This window comes from Carassius auratus, chromosome 3 (genome assembly GCF_003368295.1).
Source record: "Carassius auratus strain Wakin chromosome 3, ASM336829v1, whole genome shotgun sequence".
NCBI classification, from domain to species: domain Eukaryota; kingdom Metazoa; phylum Chordata; class Actinopteri; order Cypriniformes; family Cyprinidae; genus Carassius; species Carassius auratus.
Window position 1 is genome coordinate 123,383 of NC_039245.1, and position 27,349 is coordinate 150,731.

The 27,349-nt window shown below is 42.8% G+C and overlaps 2 protein-coding genes across 3 annotated transcripts in view; one reads left to right on the forward strand and one right to left on the reverse strand.

Annotated features, from left to right (window-relative positions):
- Positions 1-19,919, forward strand: part of LOC113042223 (neurogenic locus notch homolog protein 2-like) — a 30,530-nt gene extending 10,611 nt beyond the window's left edge. The window contains exons 3-33 of the mRNA XM_026200883.1: positions 3,122-3,264; positions 3,352-3,687; positions 4,284-4,406; positions 4,486-4,719; positions 4,799-4,954; positions 5,074-5,259; positions 6,233-6,346; positions 7,540-7,653; positions 8,939-9,172; positions 9,253-9,363; positions 9,476-9,668; positions 9,759-9,904; positions 10,141-10,374; positions 10,463-10,615; positions 10,728-10,956; positions 11,039-11,240; positions 11,393-11,549; positions 11,647-11,831; positions 11,940-12,072; positions 12,614-12,868; positions 12,961-13,073; positions 13,192-13,709; positions 13,792-14,118; positions 14,393-14,541; positions 14,643-14,883; positions 14,990-15,080; positions 15,159-15,327; positions 15,816-16,120; positions 16,219-16,366; positions 16,449-16,546; positions 16,628-19,919. Of these exons, the coding sequence (XP_026056668.1) occupies positions 3,122-3,264; positions 3,352-3,687; positions 4,284-4,406; positions 4,486-4,719; positions 4,799-4,954; positions 5,074-5,259; positions 6,233-6,346; positions 7,540-7,653; positions 8,939-9,172; positions 9,253-9,363; positions 9,476-9,668; positions 9,759-9,904; positions 10,141-10,374; positions 10,463-10,615; positions 10,728-10,956; positions 11,039-11,240; positions 11,393-11,549; positions 11,647-11,831; positions 11,940-12,072; positions 12,614-12,868; positions 12,961-13,073; positions 13,192-13,709; positions 13,792-14,118; positions 14,393-14,541; positions 14,643-14,883; positions 14,990-15,080; positions 15,159-15,327; positions 15,816-16,120; positions 16,219-16,366; positions 16,449-16,546; positions 16,628-18,109 (7,279 nt within the window). The 3' untranslated portion in view covers positions 18,110-19,919. The remainder of the gene's footprint in view (positions 1-3,121; positions 3,265-3,351; positions 3,688-4,283; positions 4,407-4,485; positions 4,720-4,798; positions 4,955-5,073; positions 5,260-6,232; positions 6,347-7,539; positions 7,654-8,938; positions 9,173-9,252; positions 9,364-9,475; positions 9,669-9,758; positions 9,905-10,140; positions 10,375-10,462; positions 10,616-10,727; positions 10,957-11,038; positions 11,241-11,392; positions 11,550-11,646; positions 11,832-11,939; positions 12,073-12,613; positions 12,869-12,960; positions 13,074-13,191; positions 13,710-13,791; positions 14,119-14,392; positions 14,542-14,642; positions 14,884-14,989; positions 15,081-15,158; positions 15,328-15,815; positions 16,121-16,218; positions 16,367-16,448; positions 16,547-16,627) is intronic.
- Positions 19,216-27,267, reverse strand: LOC113042229 (retinol dehydrogenase 8). Of its 2 annotated transcripts, none has more exons than XM_026200893.1 (7): positions 27,181-27,267; positions 26,494-26,623; positions 25,122-25,283; positions 24,027-24,206; positions 23,824-23,917; positions 22,968-23,151; positions 19,216-22,881 (listed from the first exon to the last, which is right to left on the reverse strand). In XM_026200893.1, exons 2-7 carry the CDS (start codon positions 26,597-26,599, stop codon positions 22,666-22,668), a joined length of 942 nt encoding a protein of 313 aa, XP_026056678.1. In that variant the 5' UTR covers positions 26,600-26,623; positions 27,181-27,267; the 3' UTR covers positions 19,216-22,665. The 2 variants fall into 2 exon arrangements, with proteins under 2 accessions (XP_026056678.1, XP_026056686.1); XM_026200901.1 differs by having other exon boundaries at positions 25,122-25,287.
- Positions 27,268-27,349: the final 82 nt, after the last annotated feature.

Genomic DNA, 27,349 nt, shown 5'->3' on the forward strand with positions numbered 1-27,349 from the left:
CTCAGCCTTGTCTACTCTGATATAATTTTGGGGCCAGGGGTCAAGTCTTGGAATATTTGACTCAGTAGTAATGCTGAGTAACATCCCACACCTGGCTTAAAGCGAAACTGCGAATTTCCATCCATATGACACTCTAAATTGTCCAAATTCTTCTTTGTAAAACATCCTCACTCAAAGTGGAGTTCCTGCCAGATTGAAGGCCCTTTACAATGAGGTGTTTTTCACTCTGAAAGCTCTGATAGGACTCTTGGCTGTATGTTTTTAGACGACTGATATGCACAGCCAAGGCCCAGACAAAAGAATGTGTGTTTTGGCTGCAGAGCACCGTGTGAGGACAAATATCCTAACCTCCCCCTGCTGCTACTTGACCAATATCTACACATTCTCACACACTTTCACCAAGGTTTTCACGGTGCAACAAATATGGAACTCCAGCACGGATACACACACACACACACACAGGGAATGAGTTCCAAAACTCACAAATGCATGTTATAATGTTTTGCAAGGCCAGAGACTCCCTTTCTTTGTGTGTGGAAATAGCACTTGTCAACACATCTACACATCCTCATAGTCCAGTAACTCTTTAAAATCCCACGAGCAGTTGCTCAGTGATTGTGCCCATTGTGGCCGTCCAAAAGTTTCTCTTTTGTTTAACCACTTGCTGACCACACTTTTTCTTTTCTTTTGTTTTACATTTCGTAACAAAGAATACATGTAGAAAATAGCCCAGTTAAAAGATGTACCCCAGAATCTGATCCGTTTGGCCTTCATCGCACATTCCTAACTGCTCATGTACACATGCACTCATTCATGCTACACATTTACATCACCTGCTTCTTTGAGCCAAAACAGGACAACAACAGGTTGTAAAATAGGCTCTGTCTAGGCATTTTTCAGCATTTAAAGGCCCATTGCCCGGAATGGTAATTTTTTAAGGGCTTGAGTATCAGACTGCATGCTAGTTGAACCTTGATGCGGGTCTCCTCCCCGTCTCCTCAAAACTCTTTGTGCTGCAACTACTAGTTTCATTTTTTTTTCATGACCCCCGAGATTCCAGACATAGTTAATTTGCCTCTAAATAAACCCAGCCAAGCCATGACAAATAGCCAAGGGGATGAAGGGTAGGGGGTGATTGGTGGGGTGTCAGGCTTGCTCGGTCGTCTGTGAGGTTGCCACAGCAACAGGGATCTGGGATTCAGAAAGAGTGTGAGTGTTTTCAGAGCAAGAGACGAGGGATTACAGGAAATATGACATGACATGACTCTCCGTCGCGGACTCTTCCCCCATCCCACCCTCTAAAAGACATTCTCTCCCTAACAGACGCCCCCGACCTGCCCCCCACTACACTGCCTGACATTATCATCACAATCAGACTGCTAACCTCTGACATTTGACCTCCCAGCATGTAAAGGGGTTCATAGGGGAAAGCAGTGTTCCACGTTGGTGGCTTCAGGAGATGGTATTCATGAAGAATCTTTTCTAATCACTGCTATGTTTCTTCCTTGGTTTCAAGGAAAAAGTTGAGAAAAGCCTAAGTTATGAAATCTCATGTAGCTGGCTTTATAAAAAGAGTATAACAGACATGATTATTTATGATCTTGATACCAGCCTTCAGTTTGGTCCAGTAGGCCTCTTTGGTTTCAAATTCTCACACTTTCACACTACCAATCAGGTCCGGAAAATACAAATAAGAATTTTATAATTAACATAACAGATTGTTTTCAGTATCTGACATTAATCTCTTTAATCATAAGACTTGGGCTTCTCAAAGCCAGTAACTTAAGATCGTAAGCTTAAGCTTGGCTCCCTTATATATGTTTTTGGCTACAGTTCCAGAATAGTATAACACTCCCATATGAAGCATTTCTGTAGGTGTGTCCTCCAAACAGATAACTGTGGCATTATCCTCCTCTGTTGTCTTGCTGGGTATTAAAACAGTTGTCAAGACAGTTTAAAGTATCTCTTGTTTTAATGAAACGGTTGAATGGATCTTATAGATCCTTAAAGGCTAGCAGGCTCTCACTGTGGTGAAGCAGAGGTCTAAAATGGCACCCCCTATAGGCCAAGTCCTTATTTGAAGCCTTCTCTGAGGTCAGAGAGAAACTGCTTCAAATAAGTGTTGGGGAGGAGACGCCAGCCACAAAAGAGGCAAAACAACAAAGGGACAAATAGCTCAGTGTAAAAAAGTGGTCATCCTGTAACAGAAAGAGGAGGAAAAGCCATTGTTGTCTCTGCCCAGGGGCTGTTTTACAGTGAAAAGGGAGATAGGACCTAAGGGGGTCACAGAGAGAACAGACCTTCCCAGTGCTTGTCATCAGCTTCAAACGGTGTTTTTGATGTGGGACTCCATCCTGTGGCGGGGCTCCCTGTGTGGGTGTAGGGTTACCTAACACACACTGGCTTCTCAAGCCTAGCTTACCAAAGGCCCCAGAACCCATGAGAGAGACTGCCTTTATTACGAAAAAGTTGTTTATTTTATCGTACCTGTTCAGTTTCAGGTCCCACTCAATTGTCCATCAAGATAACCGTCCTGTACTGAAAAGAATAGAATTGGAGAAAAAAGAACTGTTATTCAACTGCCACAAAGTGGCTAGACCACCATCTCATACCTATGGTTTGTTGTCTTCTGTCTTTTGAGTGGTCTCCATTGTGAAGTTAACACATTGAACATTGTATACAGTTTGCAAGGTCTCATGGGTGAACACAGGCAATTCACAACCGTGTTTTACTATTGAATGCCGTGGAGAGATTGGAAAATCAGTAATAATCCTGGAATGCAAACTGGCATGGAGAGAAGCATGCTTTCCGGATTGAAACACCACAGAATGTGCAAAGGAATGTGTGCTCTGCTGTTTTAGTTAAGGCAGACATGAATGCAACATCTGGTGTATCGCACAAAATTGAGTAATAGTCCATGTTTGCATCTGTGTGTGCGTGTTTGTGTGTGTGTTTTTACCTGCTCACTAACTTTGTATTATAATAAGATATTTTATATTTAATGGTAAAATGTTCTGCGCATGAGATGGGTGAGATACTTGTCCTGGGCTGGTGATAAAATTTTCTGATATCCCACTAAACTGCTTCTATATTCATGTTTTAAATTTGTGCTCCTCGACAGATGCCGGCCTGGTTATATTGGTTTTCTCTGTCAGCATCTAGACCCCTGTCATCGCTCGCCTTGTCTAAATGGAGCAGCTTGCAAGAGCCAGTTAGCCAACGGAACCCCACAGTACACCTGTGTGTGCCAGCGGGGGTTTAGAGGTAAGGCTTAGGTTGTCTTCATGTTGCCATGATACAGTTTGTGGAAAATATAGGTCTCTTTGTGAATGATGCTTCTTGTGTTTGCAGGTCAGGATTGCTCCCTGATTGATGCATGTGCCACAAATCCCTGCGCCAACGGTGCCCGTTGCACCAATTGGAATAATAACTACAACTGCTCGTGCCCGCCTGGGTATCAGGGCAAGAACTGTCGCAATGATATTGATGAATGCCGCAAACCTGGAAAGTGCCTTAACGGTGGCATCTGCATGAACACACATGGCTCATTCCGCTGTGATTGCCGTGCTGGGTACAGCGGGCGCACATGCGAGATACCCACCCAGCCCTGCGCCCCCTCACAATGTGTCAATGGGGGCACCTGCCATCAGACCAGTGACCAAACCTACGAGTGTGCTTGCTTGCCAGGTACAAACAGACAAAAACCATGCACGCATTCATGTAGACACACACCCATTCTCATATTCCCATACTCATTCTCATCCCTCGGATTCGGGGTTTCCCAAATCGTACGTGATACCTCATGCTTTGCTATTAATAGCTCAGAGTGAGAGAAGGATACACAGGAGAGTGAGCGAGATAGACAGTCAAAGCGTGGAAGAGAGAAAGCGAGTGGGCTGCTGTGGCAGGAATTTACTTTATGGCCTTTCTGATCCCCTCTGGGGAGCAAGCAGGAAATGTCTCTCGCCAAAGAGGAAGTCATTGAAACCATGAGAGATTATAAAACAAGCAAACATAGCAGGGAGTATGGCCCTCTGGAGCAGAGCTCTGTCAGGTCCTGGCTTTGTCGCTGTGGGAACTGCCGTGAGAATATGTAAACACTCAACACCCACTGAACCTTTTTACTGCTCACTTTACTTCTGTAAATCATTTTTTAAATAGCTGTGGAGCAGGATTAAGTGAAAGTTATTAGGTGTGTTTGGGAAGTGAGGAATAGATCAGACTATTACCGCCACAGTTACCTCCCTGTTTCCTGTGTCATGCCATTTAATTTCTCTGCCTAGGCTTCAAGGGACACAATTGTGAGGAGAACGTGGATGACTGCCCTGGAAACAAATGCATGAATGGTGGGATCTGTGTAGATGGCGTCAACACGTACAATTGTCAGTGTCTGCCGGAGTGGACAGGTAAACAATCGCTTTTTTTCTTTGTGTACTTTTGATTTTTCCAATTATAATAGCTCAACATTTGTTTTTCTTTTTTTAGGCCAGTATTGTGCTGAAGATGTCAACGAGTGTCTCATGCAGCCCAATGCTTGTCACAATGGCGGTACGTGCTTTAACACCATTGGAGGACACACCTGTGTATGTGTCAATGGCTGGACTGGGGACGACTGCAGTGAGAACATTGACGACTGTGCGACGGCTGTCTGCTTCAATGGGGCCACATGTCATGACCGTGTGGCCTCCTTTTTCTGCGAGTGCCCGGTGGGCAAAACTGGTACGGCTATCTTCATGATCACTCCTTATTTGTAAGTTTTATCCATAGTCCAATTAGTCACATTCTGCTGTTCTTCCAGGTCTGCTCTGTCATCTGGATGATGCCTGTGTCAGTAACCCCTGTAATGAGGGGGCAGTGTGCGACACTAACCCTCTGAACGGCCGGGCCATTTGCACCTGCCCTGCTGGCTTTGTTGGTGGAGCCTGCAACCAAGACATGGATGAATGTTCCATTGGTAAATTTACTGCATTGTGAATGCCTCCCTCTTGTTAATTCTTTCTGTCTCTTCCTCCTTTTTGTCTCTGTCAGTATAGAGCAAGTATTAACTGACTCTCCTTCTCTCTCTTGTGCCAGGTGCCAACCCCTGTGAGCATTTTGGGAAGTGTGTAAACACGGAGGGCTCATTTCAGTGCCAGTGTGGACGGGGTTATACTGGCCCTCGCTGTGAGATTGATATCAACGAGTGCCTGTCCATGCCCTGCCAGAACGACGCCACCTGCCTGGACCGTATCGGCGAGTTCACATGCATCTGTATGCCCGGTACGTCAGTGAACTTGACCCTAACTTACACAGAAACACTAAATCTGCTTCTAATCATTGTAGACTTCCAGACTGTTCGACTATGTAGACTTACTTAAGAAAACATGCAAGGTCCAGAGGAGGATTTGTTATGTAATAATTGACCACATAGTGGTCATTTTGAGAAGGGTAATCAACTGAAATAGAAAAGTTAAGTCCACATGGGTAAGCGACAGAAACCACAGACCAATACTGGCTTTGTTTCTTCAGCACATGTTCAGCAAAAACTTGTACCCTGCACAACATGCATCTTTGTTTTGTTTTTTGGAGAACTATACAAATCTGCGCTGGGAGCGGGGTGTATTGGGCAATCTGGGAGAAAGGGGGAGGAGTGTGCAGTGAATTATAATGAGATCTTGAGTGGTGGGAATGGAGTGGAACAATGGGGCCCCTCTGTGCACCGTTCCTCGCCCTTCGCACATAGAGGGAGAGCAAACTTTTTCCCAGCACTCTCATCCCCTCCCCCCACTTCTGCTCATACCCCTTTCAATTCCACAGACACCTCTTCTTCCCCATCATCCTCATCATCGCCGACTTGGCCCTGGTTCACGTGGAGGGGCCAGTTCTTTCTGATTCCATGCTGTCGTCAGTGCACTGGCCCCGGCCCACACTCTGTTTCACCTGAATGGGGGGACACACAAGAGCAGCACTCTGCTGATTATAGAACATGCGTGTTCTCAATGGAGAGATGACCACAGGGCATCCTGTGGACAGTAGGGTGTGGGGCTTCTAGTCAAAGCAGGGGCCCCAGTTTGCATAGATGGGAGCAATTCTCCATTTCCTCTGAAACATGAACTTGTTGTAGGGTGCAGTGTGGCAGAACATCTCAGTGTGCTTCTGTGGGCCCCTGTGTTGTGAGAAACTGCAGTCTGAGATCTGTCTTCAACTCATCGAGGGTTAGAACGGTGTTTCACTCTGGTTGTCTCTCTAACAGGCTATATGGGGAAGTTCTGTGAGGTGGATGTCGACGAATGTGAGAGCAACCCCTGTGTAAATGATGGCATCTGCCGAGACATGGTCAATGGCTTCACCTGCACCTGTCAGCCAGGTAAGAAACTCATTTTCCCAGTATCACCAGATCAACAGTATGTGTCAAACGAATGCAAAACATTAATTTGTGTGGTTAATATACAATCTTGATTCATGTAATAGCAGGCTAAATCCAACTTCGCCCCCTAGCCTGATAGAGTTTTTGAGTAATTACTCATTAGAGTGAGGTCTTGAGCACTATGCAACTGCGTGCCCAAACAAAGACACTATTGTGGCCACTCTGCACAAGCACCCCTCCTCTTCCCAACTTGTCCACAGAGAAGGGATAGCAGTCTCACCCGTCTCCCTCTGCATAGAGGTGATGGGAGGGGGAACAGCAGCCCTGCTAATGAGATTCTTTTCCATGTCCGCAATTTACATCTGGGGCAGACAACCCTGCACCCCCCATTTAGCTATTGAGCCTTTAGCATTTGTGCAATGAAAGAGGGAGGGCTGCTGGCCTTGAAGAAAACAATTCTAGCATCTCCCCCTCTAACCTTCTGCCCTGGGCATCAACATAGATCCCATCATAACACTGTTAATCAACACAACAGCCTCTAAAGATGCAGAAATGAACATTTCTGTGGGGCCCCAGCCTTTTTTATGAACTTACTAGTACGTTTTCCCAGACAAGGGATATCAGTCAGTGTTTAAGGCCCAGTGCCTACACAACTGCTCATTTTCCAGATAATGTCATTTTAATCACCACAAAAATATGGCAAACTTGATTAATGTCTGCCAATATACATATAATAGGACAGTTTATATTTAGACATAGATCTAAAAAAATTATCCACATACACAGGATAACGCACAGATCAGATCTAGAATATGACTGTTAAAAACATTTTCCAAATCTAGTCCAGATTGTGATTTTTGGATGGATTCAGAGAATGAAAAACCTGGGCATATTCTAAAACTCCAGTATTCACTTCAAATCAGATGTTTATTAACAGTCTGGAAGAGAATCAAAACACATTGTATGTTAATAATGATATACACACCACTAAGATCATAAATTCAAATGGAGATTCAGTGAACCTTCTTTGAAAACTCAATTCCACTTTAGATTCAAATAAGACAAGGAGCACATATCTCCAACTAGGCTGAGCTCTACTGCCCCCAAAGGTGAACCTAATGACCTGACCAGTGTGTGGAGCTCACCTCTACTGCCTCAGACTGACCTCTAACCCCTATGTTTGCCTGTCCCAGGGTTTACTGGCACCATGTGTCAGATTGACGTAGATGAGTGCGCCAGCACTCCCTGCCAGAATGGAGCCAAGTGCATTGACCGTCCCAACGGGTATGAATGCCGCTGCGCTGAAGGTAAGCTGCTAAATGAAGATGTGTGTCTGATTGTGTGTGCCTGCTGTGCAAGAGTTTTGTGGAGCCCTTTAGGGTTCAAAGTCAAATTCACCATCACTGACTAGATCCAAACACCTGAACGTAGTGATCTCAGGGTCAGATGCTTCTTGTTTCTATAATCGTACAGCTGACGAGAAGCCTCAAATCCCCCTCCTTTGCCCTGCAGACCCCAATGTCACAGGGTCACCAAGGCCAGCAGCTGCTGACGAGGGGGGTTATGCTCGGTCATCACCCTGACATCTGTTCATCTGTAACCCACAATGCACTCCCACACATCACCGTATGGCACATCCAAAGCTCCCAGCATTCACTTTCACATAGCTGTGCCTGCAGGAATGTCTATTTTCTGGTTTTAATTTATCCAGCAAATTAGCATGAACTTGTATGTGAATGTTTTGGGCTTAAGATACAGTACATACTGCATGTGTCACTAGGCTTTTAGAAAGCACGTACATGGAGTTTGTGTATTGTCTGAAGCAGCCTGCTGTTTGATATTCTCCGTGCTCCAGTTCCCCTCTGCTGAGCTGTCCCGTTAGCTGCGACGTAGGGTATTGTCCTGCTGCTCGAGGGGACAAAAGCAGGTCTGTGAGGCCTGTGAAGGGCTCTCTCTCTCTCTTTCTCTCTCATCACCACAGCCCAGCCCTGTCCTGCTCCTCACAAGGCCGCTGCCTTGACAGACTGTCGGCATGGAAACCACGGGAACAGAGACCCCAAACTGTAGCTTTCACAAGAGAGAGAAAGAAGGAAACGGAGGGAGCAGACAGAAAAGAGAAGAAAAAAAACAGATTGAGACTAGGAAAAGAGGAGAGAAATTTTCAGACCAAAAAAGCATAGTGGGGGGGGGGGGGGGTTGTCAAAGGGTTGGTTAAGAAGGATAAAGGGTACAATCGAAACCGAGGAAGTATTTACACCTCAGACAAAAACACAAATAAAGGGCACTGAATCACTCATGCAGACTTTGTGAGCTACAGTGGTCATGAGAAGACAGAAAGAATATAGATATAGAAGGAACGAGTACAATGCACTTTCGTCTGACCTAGCCTGTGCAGGAATGGGCCACAGAGGGGAAATTGTTCTTGACAGGCAAGAAACAGAAACACAGGAACCTGTGGAGCACTTGGAGACTTTATGCAAATCTGATACCTCTCGCTATACTCACTACCTCAGTCAGTCCTTGAGATGTCAGGTAAACAGAAAGTACCATTCTCTTCTCATTCACTCCTACACGTCTCCTCTTTGTCTTCAGGTTATGAGGGAAGGCTGTGCGAGAGCAACATCAATAACTGCAAGCCTGACCCGTGCCACCACGGCACTTGCGTAGACGGCATTGCCAGTTACACTTGTAACTGTGAGCCGGGCTACACTGGCTACCGCTGCGAGAACCAGCTCAACGAGTGCCACAGCAACCCCTGCCAGAATAGTGGCAAGTGTGTGGACCTTGTCAACAAGTATATCTGCCAGTGTCAACATGGCACCTCAGGTGAGGGATGATGTATCAATAATTCAACTGCATTCGTTACATTAGGTTTCATATTAAAAAGGTTTTTGCTTCTCACACAGGCACCAACTGTGAAATCAACTTTGACGACTGCGCTAGCAACCCTTGTGACTATGGAATCTGCAAAGATGGCATAAACCGCTACGAATGTGTCTGCCAGCCTGGCTTTACCGGTGAGACAGGACGAGATCCTCCCCTCTCTTTTCTTATACAAGTTAAGGGAAAGTTTGCAGATTCAGGGATATGCAGAAAAGAAAGCTCATTATAAATTTCTCTCCCTTTCAGGGCCTCAGTGTAAAGATGAGATTGACGAGTGCCAGTCTAATCCCTGTCGCAACGGAGGAACCTGTGTAGATGATGAGAACGGCTTCCACTGCCAGTGCCCTGAAGGTTTCCATGACCCGTTCTGTTATTCACAAGTGGACGAGTGTGCCAGCAGCCCATGTTTGCATGGGACCTGCAGAGACAATCCTAATGGGTACAGTTCCATAACAAGCTTCAAAACTAGCAGGAAGTAAATAAACGTGGACTTGCTTTGAGTGTGACTTCGTTTGAATTGCTCCTGCAGCTATCGATGTGACTGTGAGCCTGGATGGGTGGGTAAGAACTGTGACCTAGACCGAAACGATTGTTTGCCAAGCCCCTGCCAGAATGCAGGCACCTGTTTCGACCAACTCAATGGTTTCACCTGCAAGTGTCGGCAAGGTTTTAGAGGTGAGATATATGTTACATTAGCACAGTATGCATACTACAATAACAACAACAAAAAGAGATTTTATTACACATTCCTCTACCGAAAAGAACAGACTGTCCTCTCATATTTAATTCAACCTCTAATGCTGAAAATAGTCTAATGTTTCCCTAAATCTCAGACATAACTCCCCCTACTGCATGTTTTTAAAGACTGCACTGCCAATAGCTGCATTCTGAAAGCTGTCTCCTATCCTCAGGTAACTTATGTCAGGTGAACATCAATGAGTGTGCCTCCAGCCCGTGTCTAAATCAGGGCACCTGTGTTGATGGAGTCGCCAGTTTCACTTGTCTCTGTGAGCCACCTTATAGCGGACCCACCTGTGCAGATCTGCTCACACCTTGTACTCCAAACCCCTGTGCCAACCATGCTGCCTGTGTGCATACACCTGACTACCACGGCTATCAGTGTAACTGCCAACCCGGATGGCAGGGTGAGTCACTAAACGCATTCTGATTCAAGTCTATAAGAATTGAGTTTGCTAAAGTATGTCTAACTCTTAAGTGTCCTTCCCACCACAGGTCAGTTGTGTAACATTGACATAAATGAATGCACCTCCAACCCCTGTAAGAACCGCGGGGACTGTACAAATACGCCGGGTGGCTATGTGTGCTCCTGCCGTTCTGGTTACACTGGACCAAACTGTGAAACAGATATTAATGAATGCTCACCAAGTGAGTCAAACTCAATAGAAACCAGGTTTTTATTGCTGGTCTCACAAATGAAATGGTCCAACTTTTCTTCAGCACAGTTGCCACGGTCTCATAGTGTTTTTGGTTTTGTCAGACCCCTGTCTGAATGGAGGATCCTGTACAGATGGAGTTAACTCATTCCGCTGCAGCTGTCTGCCAGGCTTCACAGGGGCAAGCTGTGCTACCGAGGTAAATGAGTGTCAGAGCGCCCCCTGCAAGAACGGAGGCGCTTGCACCGACTACGTCAACAGCTACACTTGCACTTGCAAACCTGGCTTCACGGGCCTTCTCTGTGAGACCAACATACCAGACTGCACTGAAAGGTGAGACCGTCAGTACCTTATAAAAGAAATACTGTAGCCAATAGTAGCGCAAAAAACAAATAACATCCCCTATTTGTTTTAGCTCCTGTTTTAATGGAGGCACCTGCACTGATGGGATCAACGGGTTCAAATGTACCTGCCGGTCAGGATTCACTGGAGACTACTGCCAGTACGAGTTGAACGAGTGTGACTCTCAGCCATGCCTTAACGGAGGAGTGTGTCAAGATGCCCTCGAGTCATATCGCTGCTCGTGTCCAAAAGGCTACACTGGCACTCGTTGCCAGGTATTAATTCCAGATTATGCGCTAACCTTAAAATGCTTGCAACTATTCTATAAATGGTATTGGAATAGACGAATAAAATAAACAACTTTAATCAGTGATACAATAGAATCATTCAAATAAATGATAGAATAAAATGTTTTTCGATCTTTTAGTATCCAGTTGATTGGTGCAGGCCTTCTAACCCATGCAAGAATGGTGGTCGCTGCAGACAGAAAGATGCCTCCTTCACATGCGACTGTTTGGGAGGCTGGTCAGGTCGTTATTGTGACATCCCAGGAGTGTCTTGTGAAGTTGCAGCCAGACAGAGAGGTATATAATATTGCATGTAACTTTATTTTTCCAATACAGTTTAAATGTGATCTCCTCGTTGTTACCTGTCCACACTCTTTCTCCCTCTCTCACTCAGGACTCCAAACAGACGAGCTTTGCCACCATGCTGGACACTGTGTCAATACTGGCAACACACACTACTGCAAATGTCACGCAGATTATACAGGCAGTTACTGCGAGTCCCAGTTTGACCACTGTGAGGACAAACCTTGCCTCAATGGTGCCACCTGTAGGAGCTACATGGGAGGATTCACCTGCGATGTGAGTCATCTTACCACAGCTACAAATAGCATATCATTTGTATTAGTATAATGTCTAATTACATTACATCTATACAACTGTTTCTGAACTGGCATGCTTTTCCTCTAGTGCATGCCTGGTTATGAGGGGAACAACTGCGAGAGAGAGGTCAATGAGTGTCAGTCTCATCCGTGTCAGAATGGAGGAACCTGCATTGACCTGGTGGGACATTACATATGCTCTTGCCCTCCAGGCACACTAGGTGAGATAGAGTTCAAAAATTACATTTAAATAATACACCTGAGCTGGAGTTAAATGCATTAAAGAATTAAAGTCTCAAGTGCAAAAATACAAATATATACAAAACTGTTCGAAACTTTGGGGTCAATAAAGTAAAAATAAAATAAAAAATCATAGTAAAGAAACCAGTAATGTTGTTACAATTTAAAATAAGCCTTTTCTGTTTTAGCACATTTTAAAATGTCATTTATTCCTGCGATGCAAAGCAAGCCAGTGTCACATGATCTTTCAGAAATCATTCTTATATGCTGATTTGATGCTCTATTAACATTTCTTATTATTATCAATCTTGAAAGCAGTTGTGCTGCATTCATTTTTTAGGATTCTATGAAGAATACAACAAAAAGAGCATCATTTAAAATAACAAAATTTGTAACATTACTGTCATTTTGGTCAATTTAATGCATCCCTGCTGAAAGTATTTATTTGCTTCAAGAAAAAAATCTTACTGACCCCTAATCTGGAATAAGGTCAATGTAATGTTTTTATCATGACCTTTTTAGGGGTCCTCTGTGAGATAAATGAGGATGACTGCGCAACTCCCTCATGGCCTCGGGGCATGCCCAAGTGTCAAAACAATGGCACCTGTGTGGACAGGGTTGGAGGGTACAGGTGTAACTGCCCTCCTGGCTTCACTGGAGAACGCTGTGAGGGAGACATCAACGAGTGCCTTTCGAACCCCTGCAAAACCTCCAACAGCTTGGATTGCATACAGTTGCCAAATGATTACCAGTGCATGTGCAAACCCGGATTCACAGGTGAGGGATGTCTGAAAACTGAAAATGTGTCTGTGATTTACATAAACGACACTGTAATGTGTCTCTAAATACTCACTTCATTGTGTCTTCAGGACGAGGGTGTCAGAATAGATTTAGTGTGTGCGAATCTCAGCCTTGTAAGAACGAAGGAGTATGCTCCTTGTCCAGCAGCTCGCCACTGGGATACACTTGCACCTGTCAGCTTGTGAGTATACAAGCCTAATATGATATAAACTATAGCATTATGATCTTCTTGTTTCCCTCTTTACTGTACTGTTAAACTTCAAAAGCAACTACTTAACTCCTCCTTGTCTCTTTCTCAGGGGTACGCAGGTGCTAACTGTGAGAGGAGCATGAACTGCAAAGAGCTGCCTTGCTACAATGGTGGGAGCTGTAGTGATACCTCACGAGGTGCACGTTGCACCTGCATTCAGGGCTTTGGCGGGCCACAGTGTCAGCACCGCAGCAACGAGGGCTGCTCTTCCAAACCTTGCAGCAATGGAGGCTTGTGTACAGAGGAGACCAGCTTCCCTTTTTTCCACTGCCAGTGCATCAGTGGCTGGAAGGGGATCCGATGTGAACAGGAAACAAGGGCTTTGCCCCATTGCCCTATTGCTGAATGTCATGGCAAGGCCAATGACGGTGTGTGTGATAAAGAATGTAATTCGCTTGCCTGCCGCTGGGATGGAGGTGACTGCTCTCTGGCTACAAACCCCTGGGCATACTGCACAGACCCTCGCTGCTTGTGGCTCTTCAACAACAGTCAGTGTGATGAGTTCTGCAAAAATGCAGAGTGCCTTTATGATAACTTCGACTGTAAGAACAAAGAGAAAGTCTGCAAGTAAGTCTTGTACTAAGCTTTAATCATGCTTCATAGGACTGTGTATGATGGCCTTTCTCTAACACATTCTCTTTTCCCTCAGCCCCATCTATGAGACATACTGTACTGACCATTACGCAAATGGGCGCTGTGATCAAGGCTGCAATAATGAAGAGTGTGGCTGGGATGGACTGGATTGTGCAGAGAAGATTCCGGAAGACCTTGCAGAAGGCGTGCTGGTTATTGTGGTTCTGCTGCCTCCAGAGGAGCTGCTAAGGACACAAACTGCTTTCCTGCAGAAACTAAGTGCAATCCTGCACACCACACTGCGTTTCCGTTTAGATGCGAATGGAGAAACAATGATCAAACCCTATACAGGCCGTGAGCCACGCATTAAACGAGAGCTTCAACCTCAGCAGGAGGTCATTGGGTAAGTTGGGTTTACTGAAGTAATCAGTGCAGTTTCATTTACATTTATACCTTTGTACAGCTAAATTTTGCATTCCTCGTGAGCATTTTGCAAAGTTTCTTGAACATGGAACACTGACCAATATAAAGCAGCTTAGTTTGGAAGTAACCTCTCAGTAAGGGGTGCTTCATGCATTGCTACAAAATTTACAATACCAAACATTTGCCAGCAAAATATAACCAAAATGTTACAATTGTGAATGTGCCTTGATAAAAAATCTTTGGCTCCTCTGCAGGTCCATTGTATACTTGGAAATAGACAACAGGCTCTGCTCACAGGCTTCAGATGACTGCTTCCGCAGTGCTAATAGTGCTGCTGAATACCTGGGTGCTTTGTCTTCTCAGGAGATGTTAAATTTCCCATACCACCTGAAGGAAGTGCACGGTAAGTATCCACACTTACACAGACTTAATTGCTTTCTTACATCCCATTAGGTCCCATCGGTACAGTTGGATTTTATAATCATACTAATCATGCTCTTTCAGGTGTAATAATAAGTGATCCTGTGGATACTGGGGGTCCTGGGGATCCTGACTGGGTCAAGCTACTATTAGTAGGAGTAGCTTCTCTCTTCTTGTTGGTAATCTTGATGGTGGGCATGTTGATTGCCCGCCGCAAACGTGAACACAGCACACTCTGGTTCCCTGAGGGCTTCTTCCTCAAGAAGGAAACAAGCAGTAACAAGAACCGCAGAGAACCTGTGGGGCAAGATTCCCTGGGCATGAAGTAAGTGTTTCATGCATTATCAGTTCTTTATATATAACTACTATCAGTATAGTTCATCAAAATATCCCTTTCAAAGGGACTAATTAGCGTTCATGACTCTTTGCAGACACATGCCAAAGACAGCGAAAGAGTCTCTACTGGCAGATCACAGTGACCAGTGGATAGACACAGACTGCCCAGAGGCAAAACGGTTTAAGGTGAGTGACCATTTATCATTTATCTTACGATGTATTTGTCAGTTGTACATCTTACTAATGTTGGCTGTTTTTGTACAGGTGGAAGAGCCCAGTATTCTGTCTGATGGTGAGGACGCAGTTGACAGCAGACAATGGACACAGCACCACTTGGCAGCGGCAGATATCCGTATGCCTCCTTCCATGGCTCTCACTCCACCACAGGGAGAGTTTGACAGTGATTGCATGGATGTCAATGTCCGAGGCCCTGGTATGATATTTTTGGCTTTTTACTCTTAGGGTACATTCACACTTTTAGTTTGGTTCTCTTGATTCGTTTGGTCCAGACCAAAAAAAGAAAACTATACATTTGGTCCTGCTCCACTTAGCATTCACATTGGCATTTTTGACAGCGAACCTAAAGATACCGAACCTAAAGGCATAGTGATATGTTCACAACCTGATTGGCCCTGATTGGTTATTTCATTTGAACCACACCAGAGTTCGTTTGGAAGTGTCTCGGTTCGCTTGTTTGTTATACACCAGGGTTCGGATGGAAGTGTTCACACTTACTCAAATGAACTGCACTAACAGATCAATCACACCAGAGTTCATTGCAAAACATGACAAGTGTGAACACACCCGTACTCCTTGGTTAGGCCCAGTTGTCCCGCCTTATCAGTTGCCTTGCATAGATAAAGTTTAGATACAATAATAGCATATGTATTCAAAACATTTACAAACTATTATTTTACTTAGATGGCTTCACACCCCTGATGCTGGCATCCTTCTGTGGAGGTGGGCTGGAGCCAGAGGTGACCGAAGATGATGATTCAGAAGAATCCTCCGCCAACATCATATCCGACCTTATTTACCAGGGAGCATCGCTTGCAGCTCAAACCGACCGCACTGGAGAGACTGCTCTGCATCTGGCTGCACGTTATGCCCGAGCTGACGCAGCTAAACGGCTCCTGGATGCTGGGGCTGATGCAAACGCACAGGATAACACAGGCCGCACACCTTTGCATGCAGCTGTAGCAGCTGATGCCCAAGGGGTATTCCAGGTAAAGTCACCTAAAACCAAATGCTGTATAAAGTATAAGCAGATATGGACTATTGAAACAATGTCAGTGTTATGTATCCCATGTTCCTGCTTCTGCAGATTCTGATCAGGAACCGTGCCACAGACCTGGATGCACGCATGTATGATGGCTCCACTGCTCTGATCCTTGCAGCCCGTCTGGCAGTAGAAGGCATGGTGGAAGAGTTGATCACCTGTCATGCTGATGTCAACGCTGTTGATGAAATCGGTAAATGCAAAAGAAAAGAAAAAGTTCCTGCTCCTGATGTGAGGTTGCTTTGTTTCTGATGGTTCCATTCGCTCTCCAACAGGAAAGTCAGCTTTGCACTGGGCAGCAGCAGTCAACAATGTTGAAGCTACAATTGCCTTGTTGAAGAACGGTGCCAATAAAGATATGCAGGACCTTAAGGTATACAATTTTTTCCTATAATATTCAGATATAACTTTCTCAGTTATGTTGTTAACTTTTACATCTATCTACTATCTTTAGGAGGAAACTCCACTATTCTTGGCTGCCAGGGAAGGTAGCTGTGGGGCTGTAAAGGTGTTGTTGGCTCACTTTGCTAACAGGGAGATAACAGATCACATGGACAGGCTCCCTCGAGATATCGCGCAGGAGCGCATGCACCATGATATTGTGCAGCTATTGGATGAATATAACACTGTAAGAAGTCCGCAGGGACATGTAGGGGCAGGTCACCACCTATCTGGTAGCCACACCCTCTCACCACTCATGTGTCCTCCCACCAACTTCCTCCAAGGGCTGAAAAGCACCCCGCAGGGTAAGAAGAACCGTCGCCCAGGGGCTAAAGGCATAGGTGGACAGCACACTACCAACCTGAAAGAATCAGCCAAAGCACGTAACAAACGGCTGACGCTAGACATGCAGAGTGCTTTGCTGGAGAGCTCCGTCACGCTCTCCCCTGTCGACTCGCTGGATTCGCCACGCGGAGGTGCCAGCAACGCCGGCTACATCACCAATCCAACCTCACCGGCTGCAATGCCCTCTCCTGGCCTCTTCCACTCCTCTATGTCTGTCCCTACCACTCCAATGGTGCACAGCAGTATTTTGAATGGCACCAGCCCTTTTGCAGTCTCCCTAGCTCAGCTGAGCGACCTGAGTGATGGTGGGCTCTCCATGCACGGTCGTGTGGCCATGCAAGGGGGCGGCGTCAACCAAGGCCCCCACAACTGCGTGCTGAATGCCGGCCAGATGAGCCTCAACATGGGTATAGTAAGTCCAGTAAGCGTGCCATTTGACTGGCACAACCGCATGCCCCCCTCTTCTCAATGCAGTCAGACCATGGTCAACATTATGCATCCAGCAAGTAGCCAAGCAGGCATGCTCCCTCAGACACCGACCCTGCAGCAAAGCAGCATGCTCATGCACCAGCAACAGATGTTCCGTAATGCCCAGCAGTCCATCCTGCAGCCAACACCCGTCTCCAACACACCCTCTATTAGCCCAGTCAAACTGCCACCCATTGCAGAGCAGCAGCAGCAGCAACTTCACAGCCATGCCCTCACCAACCCCAACCTTACCCGCATGGGCTCCTCCACTCCCCCGACCCCACAACAGGCACAGCCTCCTCCAGCTTTCTACCAGCCACAGACTCAGCCACCGCAAGCCTCGGCAGCTCCTCAGGCTTCGCAAGCACAGGCTATCCCATCTCAGGCACACCCGGCACAGGTGAGCGTTAGCACCACAGGGCCGGAGGATTACCCCACACCGCCCTCCCAGCACAGCTGCAGCTCGGCCATGGATGCGACACCCAAGCATTACCTGCATGTGCCCAGTGAACATCCTTACCTGACCCCTTCTCCAGAGTCTCCAGAGCCCTGGTCCAGTCCCTCTCCTCACTGTGTGTCCGATTGGTCTGACTCCACCCCCAGCCCAGCCGTCACAGCTCCTACCCAGACCCAGATTTCGCATGTCCAGGAGTCCAATGGGAAGCTGCAGGTGTTTGCTTGAGCAACTCAAACTACCTATAATGTTTGTGACTTTGAGAGAGTAGAGTTGTCAAGCATCACTCTAGGACTTGTTTTTTTTTACTTACCTGTCAGCCCATTTCCAAGATTTTATTTGGATTAGGATTGACTGTTTTGCATCAAAAAGACTGTCTGCTGGTGTTTGCAGAAAGCAAGTTAAAGGGAAATTTGTGTTGTCTTAAAAAGAAAAGACAATTTAATGAAGTAAGACGTTCTGTCACAGATGGACTTTAATTATAAAAAAAAGTATATGAAGAATACCATGTCTTTCATTTCAAAGACTTGGGGACATTCCTGAAACTAACAAACTGAGAGAAAAGTGAAATGTTGAAGGAAAATTCTTTCTTTTTATTTATTGTCTTATGTTTTCCAAACTGCCTTGTGGGTGTTTCCACCCTCTTTCTGTTTCTGATTCTGTTGCTTTTAGTGACCCCCATAACAACTGCCTTACTATTCCCAGTATATTATGTGGGGCTTGTGAGATCTCCTCAGGTTCCATGTTTCTACTGTTACAAGAGGAACAACTCATGATTGCTTAGTTTGCCTGTTCCACCCCAGTTCCATCAGCAGCAACTGATACAGTCAGAATTTATAAATCAGTCTTTTGAGTGACACACACACACACACACACACACACATAATGAGATTAGAATTTTAGTGATATTTATTTAGTCTAGCATTCAGAAACAGATTGGCACATGAAAACAGAGGTATATAGAGACCAATACAAGTGAAAATATTCTGATTTAAAATGATTTTATACGTTTTGTAAAAGTATTTGTGTGAATGTAGAGGGGCATCTGTAAAGCACTTCAAGGGGGAAAAGCTTGAGAGAGCGAAAAAGACGGGAAGAAAACCCTCAAATCCTCTAAAACAGGCCAGTTTTCAGTTTTGTGTTGTATCAGTGGAGATTATTTTAACGAGCAGTTTTTTCAGTGTCTTACATAGGCCTGCGCAGGCGAATGCTCTACCTGTTCCCTCTCAACATCCCAGCCAGTCACTGCCTTATAGTCTTGCCTTGTGTAAATTAGTTTTCTATTTTTACTTTAATAACCACATGTTTGGAACCACAGTTACCTGTGGCACATTGATGTATTAAGCTGTGTTATTAGGCTGCTGCTCTGTGTCACTTTTTCGGTGACACCCAACTTCCTTTCCACAAACATTCCTGCTCAGAACCCAACCACCAGCACTCGTGGAGCCGATGACCGCTGCGGACCTGATCTCACCGTGTTCCTGAGCCCTCACAAGCCCTTCATTTCAATACTGAACAGCTGCAGCTGACACTTGACCACTAGAAAGTCTTCCTCTGGGGCTTTATGAAGCCAAGGCAGTGTGGTTGATTGATTTTAATGTAATTTGATCCCTCAGGTCGTGCATTTCCATGTGGTCTAATGATATTCCAGCTCCTTTTGGTTTGGATAGCAGGCATATGTGTTGTGTGTTGGGTACATGGCTAACGGGGTTCTAATGGTCTGCTATTGCTCTGTTACTCCTCAGGGAGGTGTTATATAGCATGCAGTGTTGTCTGCATCTTTAGCAGTTCCCACCCCATCAGCCTAGACGATGACATCTGTCGTGTCTGGTCAGAAGGCGTGAGATGGGAAACGCTACCATGTAGTGATGCCCCTGGCTTTCTGTAACATGTCCATATGTTTATCCCTCTTGATATTCCCAACTGTTAGACCTGCATTTGATGATAAGGACAGGTGTTTCCCTGCTATCGCCAAGAGGAACATGCCCATTTCACTAAACTATGGCACATAAACATTGCTTTCAGCCATATATTATTTTTTTAAATAGTATTTGTGCTTTATCTGTACTGAGTGTAACTGTTAAATCTTCATGTACCACATTTCAAGGCTTGTGATGGTTTTGGAGCACATTCTGGACCTCTTTGTTATCCTACATAAGTACTACTATTCTTTGCTAACCCAGCACAAGTCTTCCTTTAATTCACAACTTTTCACTTCTCATGATACAGTTCTCCAGGTATTTTTGAAATTCCAGTACCTTTCTGTAAATATGTTTCACCTTGTTTAAGTCTACTTGTTTATGAGAAGTCTTATGTTCCTGAAATGAATAAGTACTAAAAAGAACAACAAGTAAATGTACTTTTTATTAGCATCAAGGTGAGGATGTGACTGTGTAATTGGTCTTGCATAACTAGAACAGCCATAGATATTTTCTATTGTCATTATTAATTTCCTATACTTGTTTAAAAGTAGTTTAAATCATTGTATATAAACAGTTTTTCACAGTTTCTTTCTACAGACAAAGTTGTAAAATATGTTACTTCTAATAAAGCAGTAGAAACTACATTTCACTAATGTCTTATTCTTTGTCTCACCTCTTTTATATTTCCTTGCATTCTGAATCAAGTGTTTTGTTTTAGATCACACAAACTGGGAAACTCTAGTACTGACTAATCACTTTTTGTCAAATGTCAATGCAAAGCATCTATTTAATGATGCTCATAATGAAATTAACTCACTTGGGTACTCAATGTTAATGATTAAATGCCAACAGTCATTCGTGGTGGAGAGGCTTTCACGTAAAGAATTTGAAAACATCTTTCTATCTACATCTATCGGAATTCAGTGATATTGCAGCTTCTCCATCTAAAGTCATGAATACAAGAGTTGTTTGTTTTTGCACATGTGGGAAATTTCAAGCCTGTAACTTATTTATGTTGTTGCAAGGCAACCACATAATGTCACTAACCCACTCAATAACTGAAATTAATTAAAGCAAAAACAAACAAAAAAACGAGGTTTGTTTTTTGCAATTTATTTGTACATTGCTAAGCAACTAAAGTACCAATTTACCAATGGAGCTCCAACAATATTGATTTACTGAATCATTGGAATGTTTTTTTTTTAAAAAAACCAAACATAATTTTCCCACACGTAAGAAGCCTTGCAGACTACAACTTAACGTTTTTAATATTTTATTTTAAAGGGCTAAGAATTTTTATGTGTAAATAAAAAATTTTTGCCAATGTCTAAACAACCTGTGGCGAAACATAAAAAACAAAAGACTTTCCCTGATATCCTAGGATGGCAGTTTAGTAATAAGACAAGGATTTGGATGGCGATTTATTCACAGTGGAGAGTTTAGTGACCCTATGAACCCAGGAATGAGTTGCTCACGTGGCCTGTCACATGACTGGCCGAATCAGGCTTTTGAAAGCCTATAAACTGATTTTTATGTGAAAGACGTTTTTTGGGAGGTTACACACAATCCAGAAAGCCTCCCTTCCGTTTTATAACACAAGAAACAAATGCTTACATAATGTTTAATATACTATACTGTACTGTCTGTAACATGAATGTGTCGCGCAAAGAAAAAAAAAAAAAAAAAAAAATTAAGATTCAAAATAGTCTCAAATAGCCAGATCTAAATACACATCTGTATCAAACAACATAACAGTGTAATTTTAATTACCTCTCCTGTCGTTAATGCAGAACTGCTGCAAACATATCCACATCACTATGATCAGATGCTTTCTTAACTGCTGCTTTCTCCCTGCTGTCATATTTATTGTGTGTTTATTTTTGCAAGGAATGTGCAAGCGCTAATCGTGGCAGTGGTACTTCCGGTGACATGTTTGTGCTGGCAGCTGCCTTTGTACTAGTCTCAGCCTCAGACTTCATGCCCATGGACTGTTGGCTAAACGTCTGATGGATATGGGACACAAAACTGGAAACACTTCTGAAGTGTCGGAGTCATCATCGGACTGGTTGAATTATACAGGATTTTGGGAGACGTGTGTGTCGCATTCTTTAAGGTTCTGTCTGGAAACAAATATTCCCTGGCGCCAAACCCCCTCACGAATGAAGAAAGTCGTAGTGTTTACAACTGTGACGACGAGCGCTTATTAGGATCATCTAAACACTGAAGTTTCAAAAGACTGCGAAATATTTAAAGTTCACGGCATAGAATCTTTCAAATACGTCCGAGTGTTTTACATACCGGTCGTTTCCACGCTCCGGAACGTGAAGCTGAACAAAACTAACTGTGATTGGTTGTTTGACATGTCGGTTAAACCATGGATTCCAGACCTTCAACCGTCAGTCTGAAGGTCTGGCTATGGGAGACTACCTTTGTACTGGATAAAAACAAGAAGAACTTTGTCACGAATATATCGGGGCACTGAATTTAAAATTTAACGAAGTTTCTGGTTGCAGTTCACTTAACGGCCACCAGTGGAAGTTTTTCTGAATTTCTACTTTACATACAGCCCCTTGACTGTTAAAAACCATGGCACCATGAAAATGGCACTAGAGCTTTTACACACTGCAATTTGCAACTAAACATTATGTTTTTGATCATGATTACTGTCATAAGGTTAAAGTCAGGATCCAGACTTTATATTCGACATCAAGTACCGACCACAATAGCAAAACTGTTGCTATACTAAATGTGGTTTGTTGCTTGTTATTATTTGCATTGAGCAGGGACCCATTTTTAGACCATGAAACGGTCCCTGGGATGTTTCTGAATTGGTTTTCTCCATCAAAATCCTCTGAGAGCTTTTTAGGCAGTACCTTGACCCATTCTCCTGTGAAGTATGCGTAGAATACTCAGAGTAGCATTGAACATACGGTCATGCTGGAAGATCATTTTATAGAATGCATCTATTGGTAGTTGCCCTGTAGGGTCAGCATGCTTCATGGCAGTCAGTGGCATGTACAAACGATTGGTCTGATGACGAAATGGAGGGTTCTTGGAGCCAATCAGCTGGAGAGTTTGCTTTAAGAAATAAGAGACATTTTTCTGTTACTGAGTTGAACAGGGAGCCTTAATGAAACGAAAGAACAGCCCATCCACACACTCACCTCTGCAACGTCCTCAGGTGTCTGCCCGATGGAGTTAAAAATTTTACGTGAATATGGCAGGTAGATCTGACGGAAGATGCGAGCCGTTTCCTCATCAGTCTCTGACAGATCCATCTTCTCTGCCTCTTCATACACTTTCTTCTCAAACTCTGTTACAACTGGGCCTGGCTCCACTAACGTCATCCTGTGGGATTTATATAAAATCAATACTTACAATGCATGAAGGTTTATGCATTGTTAACATATTGTACATAGTTAATAGTTAAAAAAAAGACAAAGGTATTTAGACACTTTGTGGTTGTTGCAGGTTAATAGTTGCCACATATTTACCCTTGTGAAAAAGAAATACACTATAGCATACTTTTAAATAGAGTCTTATATTCTTTTAGAGAATATACAATAATGTGAACTGAATGTAATTCAATAATTTTAGGACACTAAAATGCATGATATAGCAATTTTTATGCAATTAAAAATATTAACTTTACATGTAATCTCAAATAATACCTTTAGTTATATCTCTAATCAGTACTTTACATGTGAAAAGTAATCCTTTTATTTGTTAGACATTATAAAAAAGTGCAAATTGTAAGTGTACAAAAGTGTGTAAAGAAACAGTCATGAAAGTGTATTCTTTTTAATTACACTTACGTGGCCTTTTATTTTATTCATATCATTTAACCTGCAAGTACAGTTTAAAAAAAAATACACTTCAGATTTTAGACTAGAACGGAACATCCACTAAAAATCACTTTAGGACCAGCTGATTAAAATTGAATTTGACCTCTGAGCATATTTAAGTTAACCTAGCCCTTTTTATCAATTTGCTAGAGAATTAGTTTTATTGTGTACTCACTTGACATTAAACTTCATAGCTTGCACAGCAAGACTCTCACAAAACCCCTCTACAGCAAACTTAGAGGCAGCATATACATCATTGAAAAGTAGTCCTGGGAAAGAAAAACGAGAGTACTCTAAAAACAAATTTTCTGAACAGTAATTGTATGATTCTTTCAATTGAATGTGTACAGCTTAAATAAATGAGCTTTGTGGTACTACCCTGGATGCCCATGACGCTGCTCATCACTACGATGTGTCCACTCTGACGCTGCTTCATGTCAGGCAGCAGTTCCTTCACCAGTCTCACCAGGCCAAAGAAGTTAGTGTTGAAGAGATCCTGCATATCACTTACACTCTGACACTCCAAAGGACCAATCATACCCACACCGGCATTATTCACTACAAAACAGTGTGGGAGAGTCTATATCAGGGGGTCCCAAAATTGGTCCTGGAGGGCTGCTGTCCTGCAGAGTTTAGCACCAACTTCCCTTAGCACACCTGCCAGGAAGTTACTAGTTATGCCAAATAAGAGCTTGATTAGATGGTTCAGGTGTGTTTAATAGGGGTTAGAGTTCAACTGTGCAGGACAGTGGGCCTCCAGGGCACCCCTGGTCTAAATCAAGCCGGATGTGGGTAAACATTCTGTAGCATTTTGGAGAGTACAGTCTAAAGGGACAGTTCAGGCAAAAACTAAATTCTGTCATCAATATATATGATTTTCTTTTTTTCGGTGGAAAATAAAAGAGATGTTTTGAAAATTGTATGCTTTTTTTCCATTCGGTGGATGTTAATGGAAATCAAAACTGTATTGTTACCAACATTCTTCAAAATATCTTTTGAGTTTTGCAAATGAATAAGAAATCATACAGATTTGTAACAAAATGAGGAAGAGTAAACAATATCCGAATTTTCCATTTTGGATGAACTATCCTTTTAAAACATAGGTTGGTACCCCTGCCACCATTAGCAGTGAGAAGGTTACACATGTGAAAATAGAGCGATATTGTAATTTTATTTTTATTTTAGAAACGTTAAAGTCAGTGGCGAATCTACTACCAAAAAACAGTTAATTAACATATTGCTGATACAAGTGATGCCAATTTGAGCATCAAGTTTCTCTGATGAACTCTGTGTGGTAACACAAATGTGGAATAAAAACTTAAAAAAATAAGCAGATAACTGTTTGTGTTGAAAAGCTTTTAGTCAAGTCAAAAGACACAACTTTTGGTTGTGTCGCTGTGAAGCTGCAATGCTCAGCAACTAAGATGAGCGAATGAAGGAAATATGTGTTGGAAAGGAAACTCTCAGTGTCACCTAACACATCCACTCGTCGATCTGACAAGCTGTCGACACACTCTCTGATGGAGTCCTCACAGGTGGCATCCAGCTGTCGGATCTCCAGGGATCTGTTGAGGCTTTCTCCAGCTGCTTTCTCCAGAGCTTCTCTCCTATCCAGGTCCCTCATAGTGGCCACTACTAACTCAAGCACAATCAACAGTTAAACTTAAAATAACACTAAAAACATTATACTACGCTTACCTGTTTATAAGCTAATGTACATTCTGTAAGACCTTAGAATATTGTTGCATCTCTAATGGATAACTACACAGAAACAAATAAGTAATACAGCATTAACATTCTAGTAGCTACTATATTAACTATAACAACAAAATGTTGATTTAAGAATAAGTAACAGCACTCAGTTGAATGCATTAGTTCACTGTTAGAACTAGAATTTTTTTTCATACCTCTACCTACTAAGAAATTCCATACAGTTTGATAATTAATTAAAATAATGTAGAATGCATAATTTGAAAAAATCATGTTACCGGTAAATCAACTAGTGAAAATATGACTCCCTTGTGATGACTGAAATCACTGTAAGCTTTTGAGGTGTTTTTGAAAGATTTTGGCTAGTTTATCCTTCGGATTTGGTAACACCGGAATCATTACTACCATCATTCTTACAATAGGTATTAATGAAAACCCAATCTCATTTCTTCTAACCATTCATAAAGATTAGGCAAGGCAAGTTATTTTATATAGCACATTTTATACACATGGCAATTCAAATTCAAATTAGGAGATATCTAAAGCAAAAAAGATATACATAGAAACCATAACTTTCAGTGAGGTATATTAAATAAACAATTTTTCTAAAGTATTTGGTGTATGGCTGATCAAATGTTCCAGTAGTCTCCATGATATAGTCTTAATTTCAGAAGGATTCCAGAAAATTGTAAAGTGCAAAAAAACTGCAATTAAATATTAATTTCATTAAAACTGTCCGCAGTCAGTTCTGTAAGAATACTGATAAAATGTACTAATTATTTACATATTATTATCTATAGATTCTGTAAGTGGTTAAATTTTAAAGTAGATGACAAAATCTAAATAAAAATCTAAATAATCTGTCATGTGTTATAATTACTGATTAGTTTCACATTTATTATAGAACTGTATGTAGCCTCTGGGAGGCATGAAAACAAATTGGTTACTGATTTGCTAATAAAAGACTACCACATATTACTAATGCAGGAATCCCAGTCTCATGTTAATTAATAATAGTTACTGCAATGTTAATATTGAATTACTAGTCCTTTTCATTATGCATTAGTTACTGTGTTAGTTATTAATTTTTGAAGGAACCTTATATTTAAGATTATAAGAGGCCGTATCTTCTTACCCTTGAAGCGCTTTAATTCATCTTTTGCAAGACGGACAGCCACCGCCAAACCAATTCCAGAGGAGCATCCTGTCACCAAAACTTTGCGCGTCCCCATAACTTTCATTCAATGATAATTTTTAATCTGAAACTACAATAAAATCATCAGTTTTACATTAATAGAAATACATTACACCACATAGCCTATGTAAATATGATTAATAATAGCAACAGTGCCAAGTAGGCTACATTTTGCAAGCTCTTCAATATGCAAAAGTCAGTAATTACACAGTAAGAAGATCGTTTAATTCAAAGTTTAACAGGTGTATATTTTAGGTGAATATTTAACGGGACAAATAAACGTAGAGAGAACGCTGAAAGGTTTCTGGACTACGGATTAAATCTTAATCAGATTTGCTCAGCACGGGAGCGCGCCTCGTGCACTCTTAACTGGTCAGTTGCAATGCACTAAATCTGTGTTAAATTTCACATCTAAAACCCGACGACATGTGTTATGTTACATAAAGCTCTTTACGTTTAAATATTAAGCATTCAAATTGACAGGAACGACAGTTAACTCACTGCGTGAAAAACAAAACAGATACAAATGCATATAATTTTTAGCATAAGACTAAACCTCTTTCAAGCGTTCTGGTACATGCTCTTACTGAAAGCAACAAAATCGTCCGTTCTGCAGCGTGTACAGACCTGTGTTCTGTTGACAGACCTCGATCTTATCATCCATAAACTCCTTTCAGCCGGAGCGCGTGAGTTCTGCACGAGAGCGACACTGTGAAAACAAAACATGTTGCGTTTGCGTTCAGAGAACCCTGGGATTTGAAGTCATTGACTGTATAATAATAATAATAATAATAAT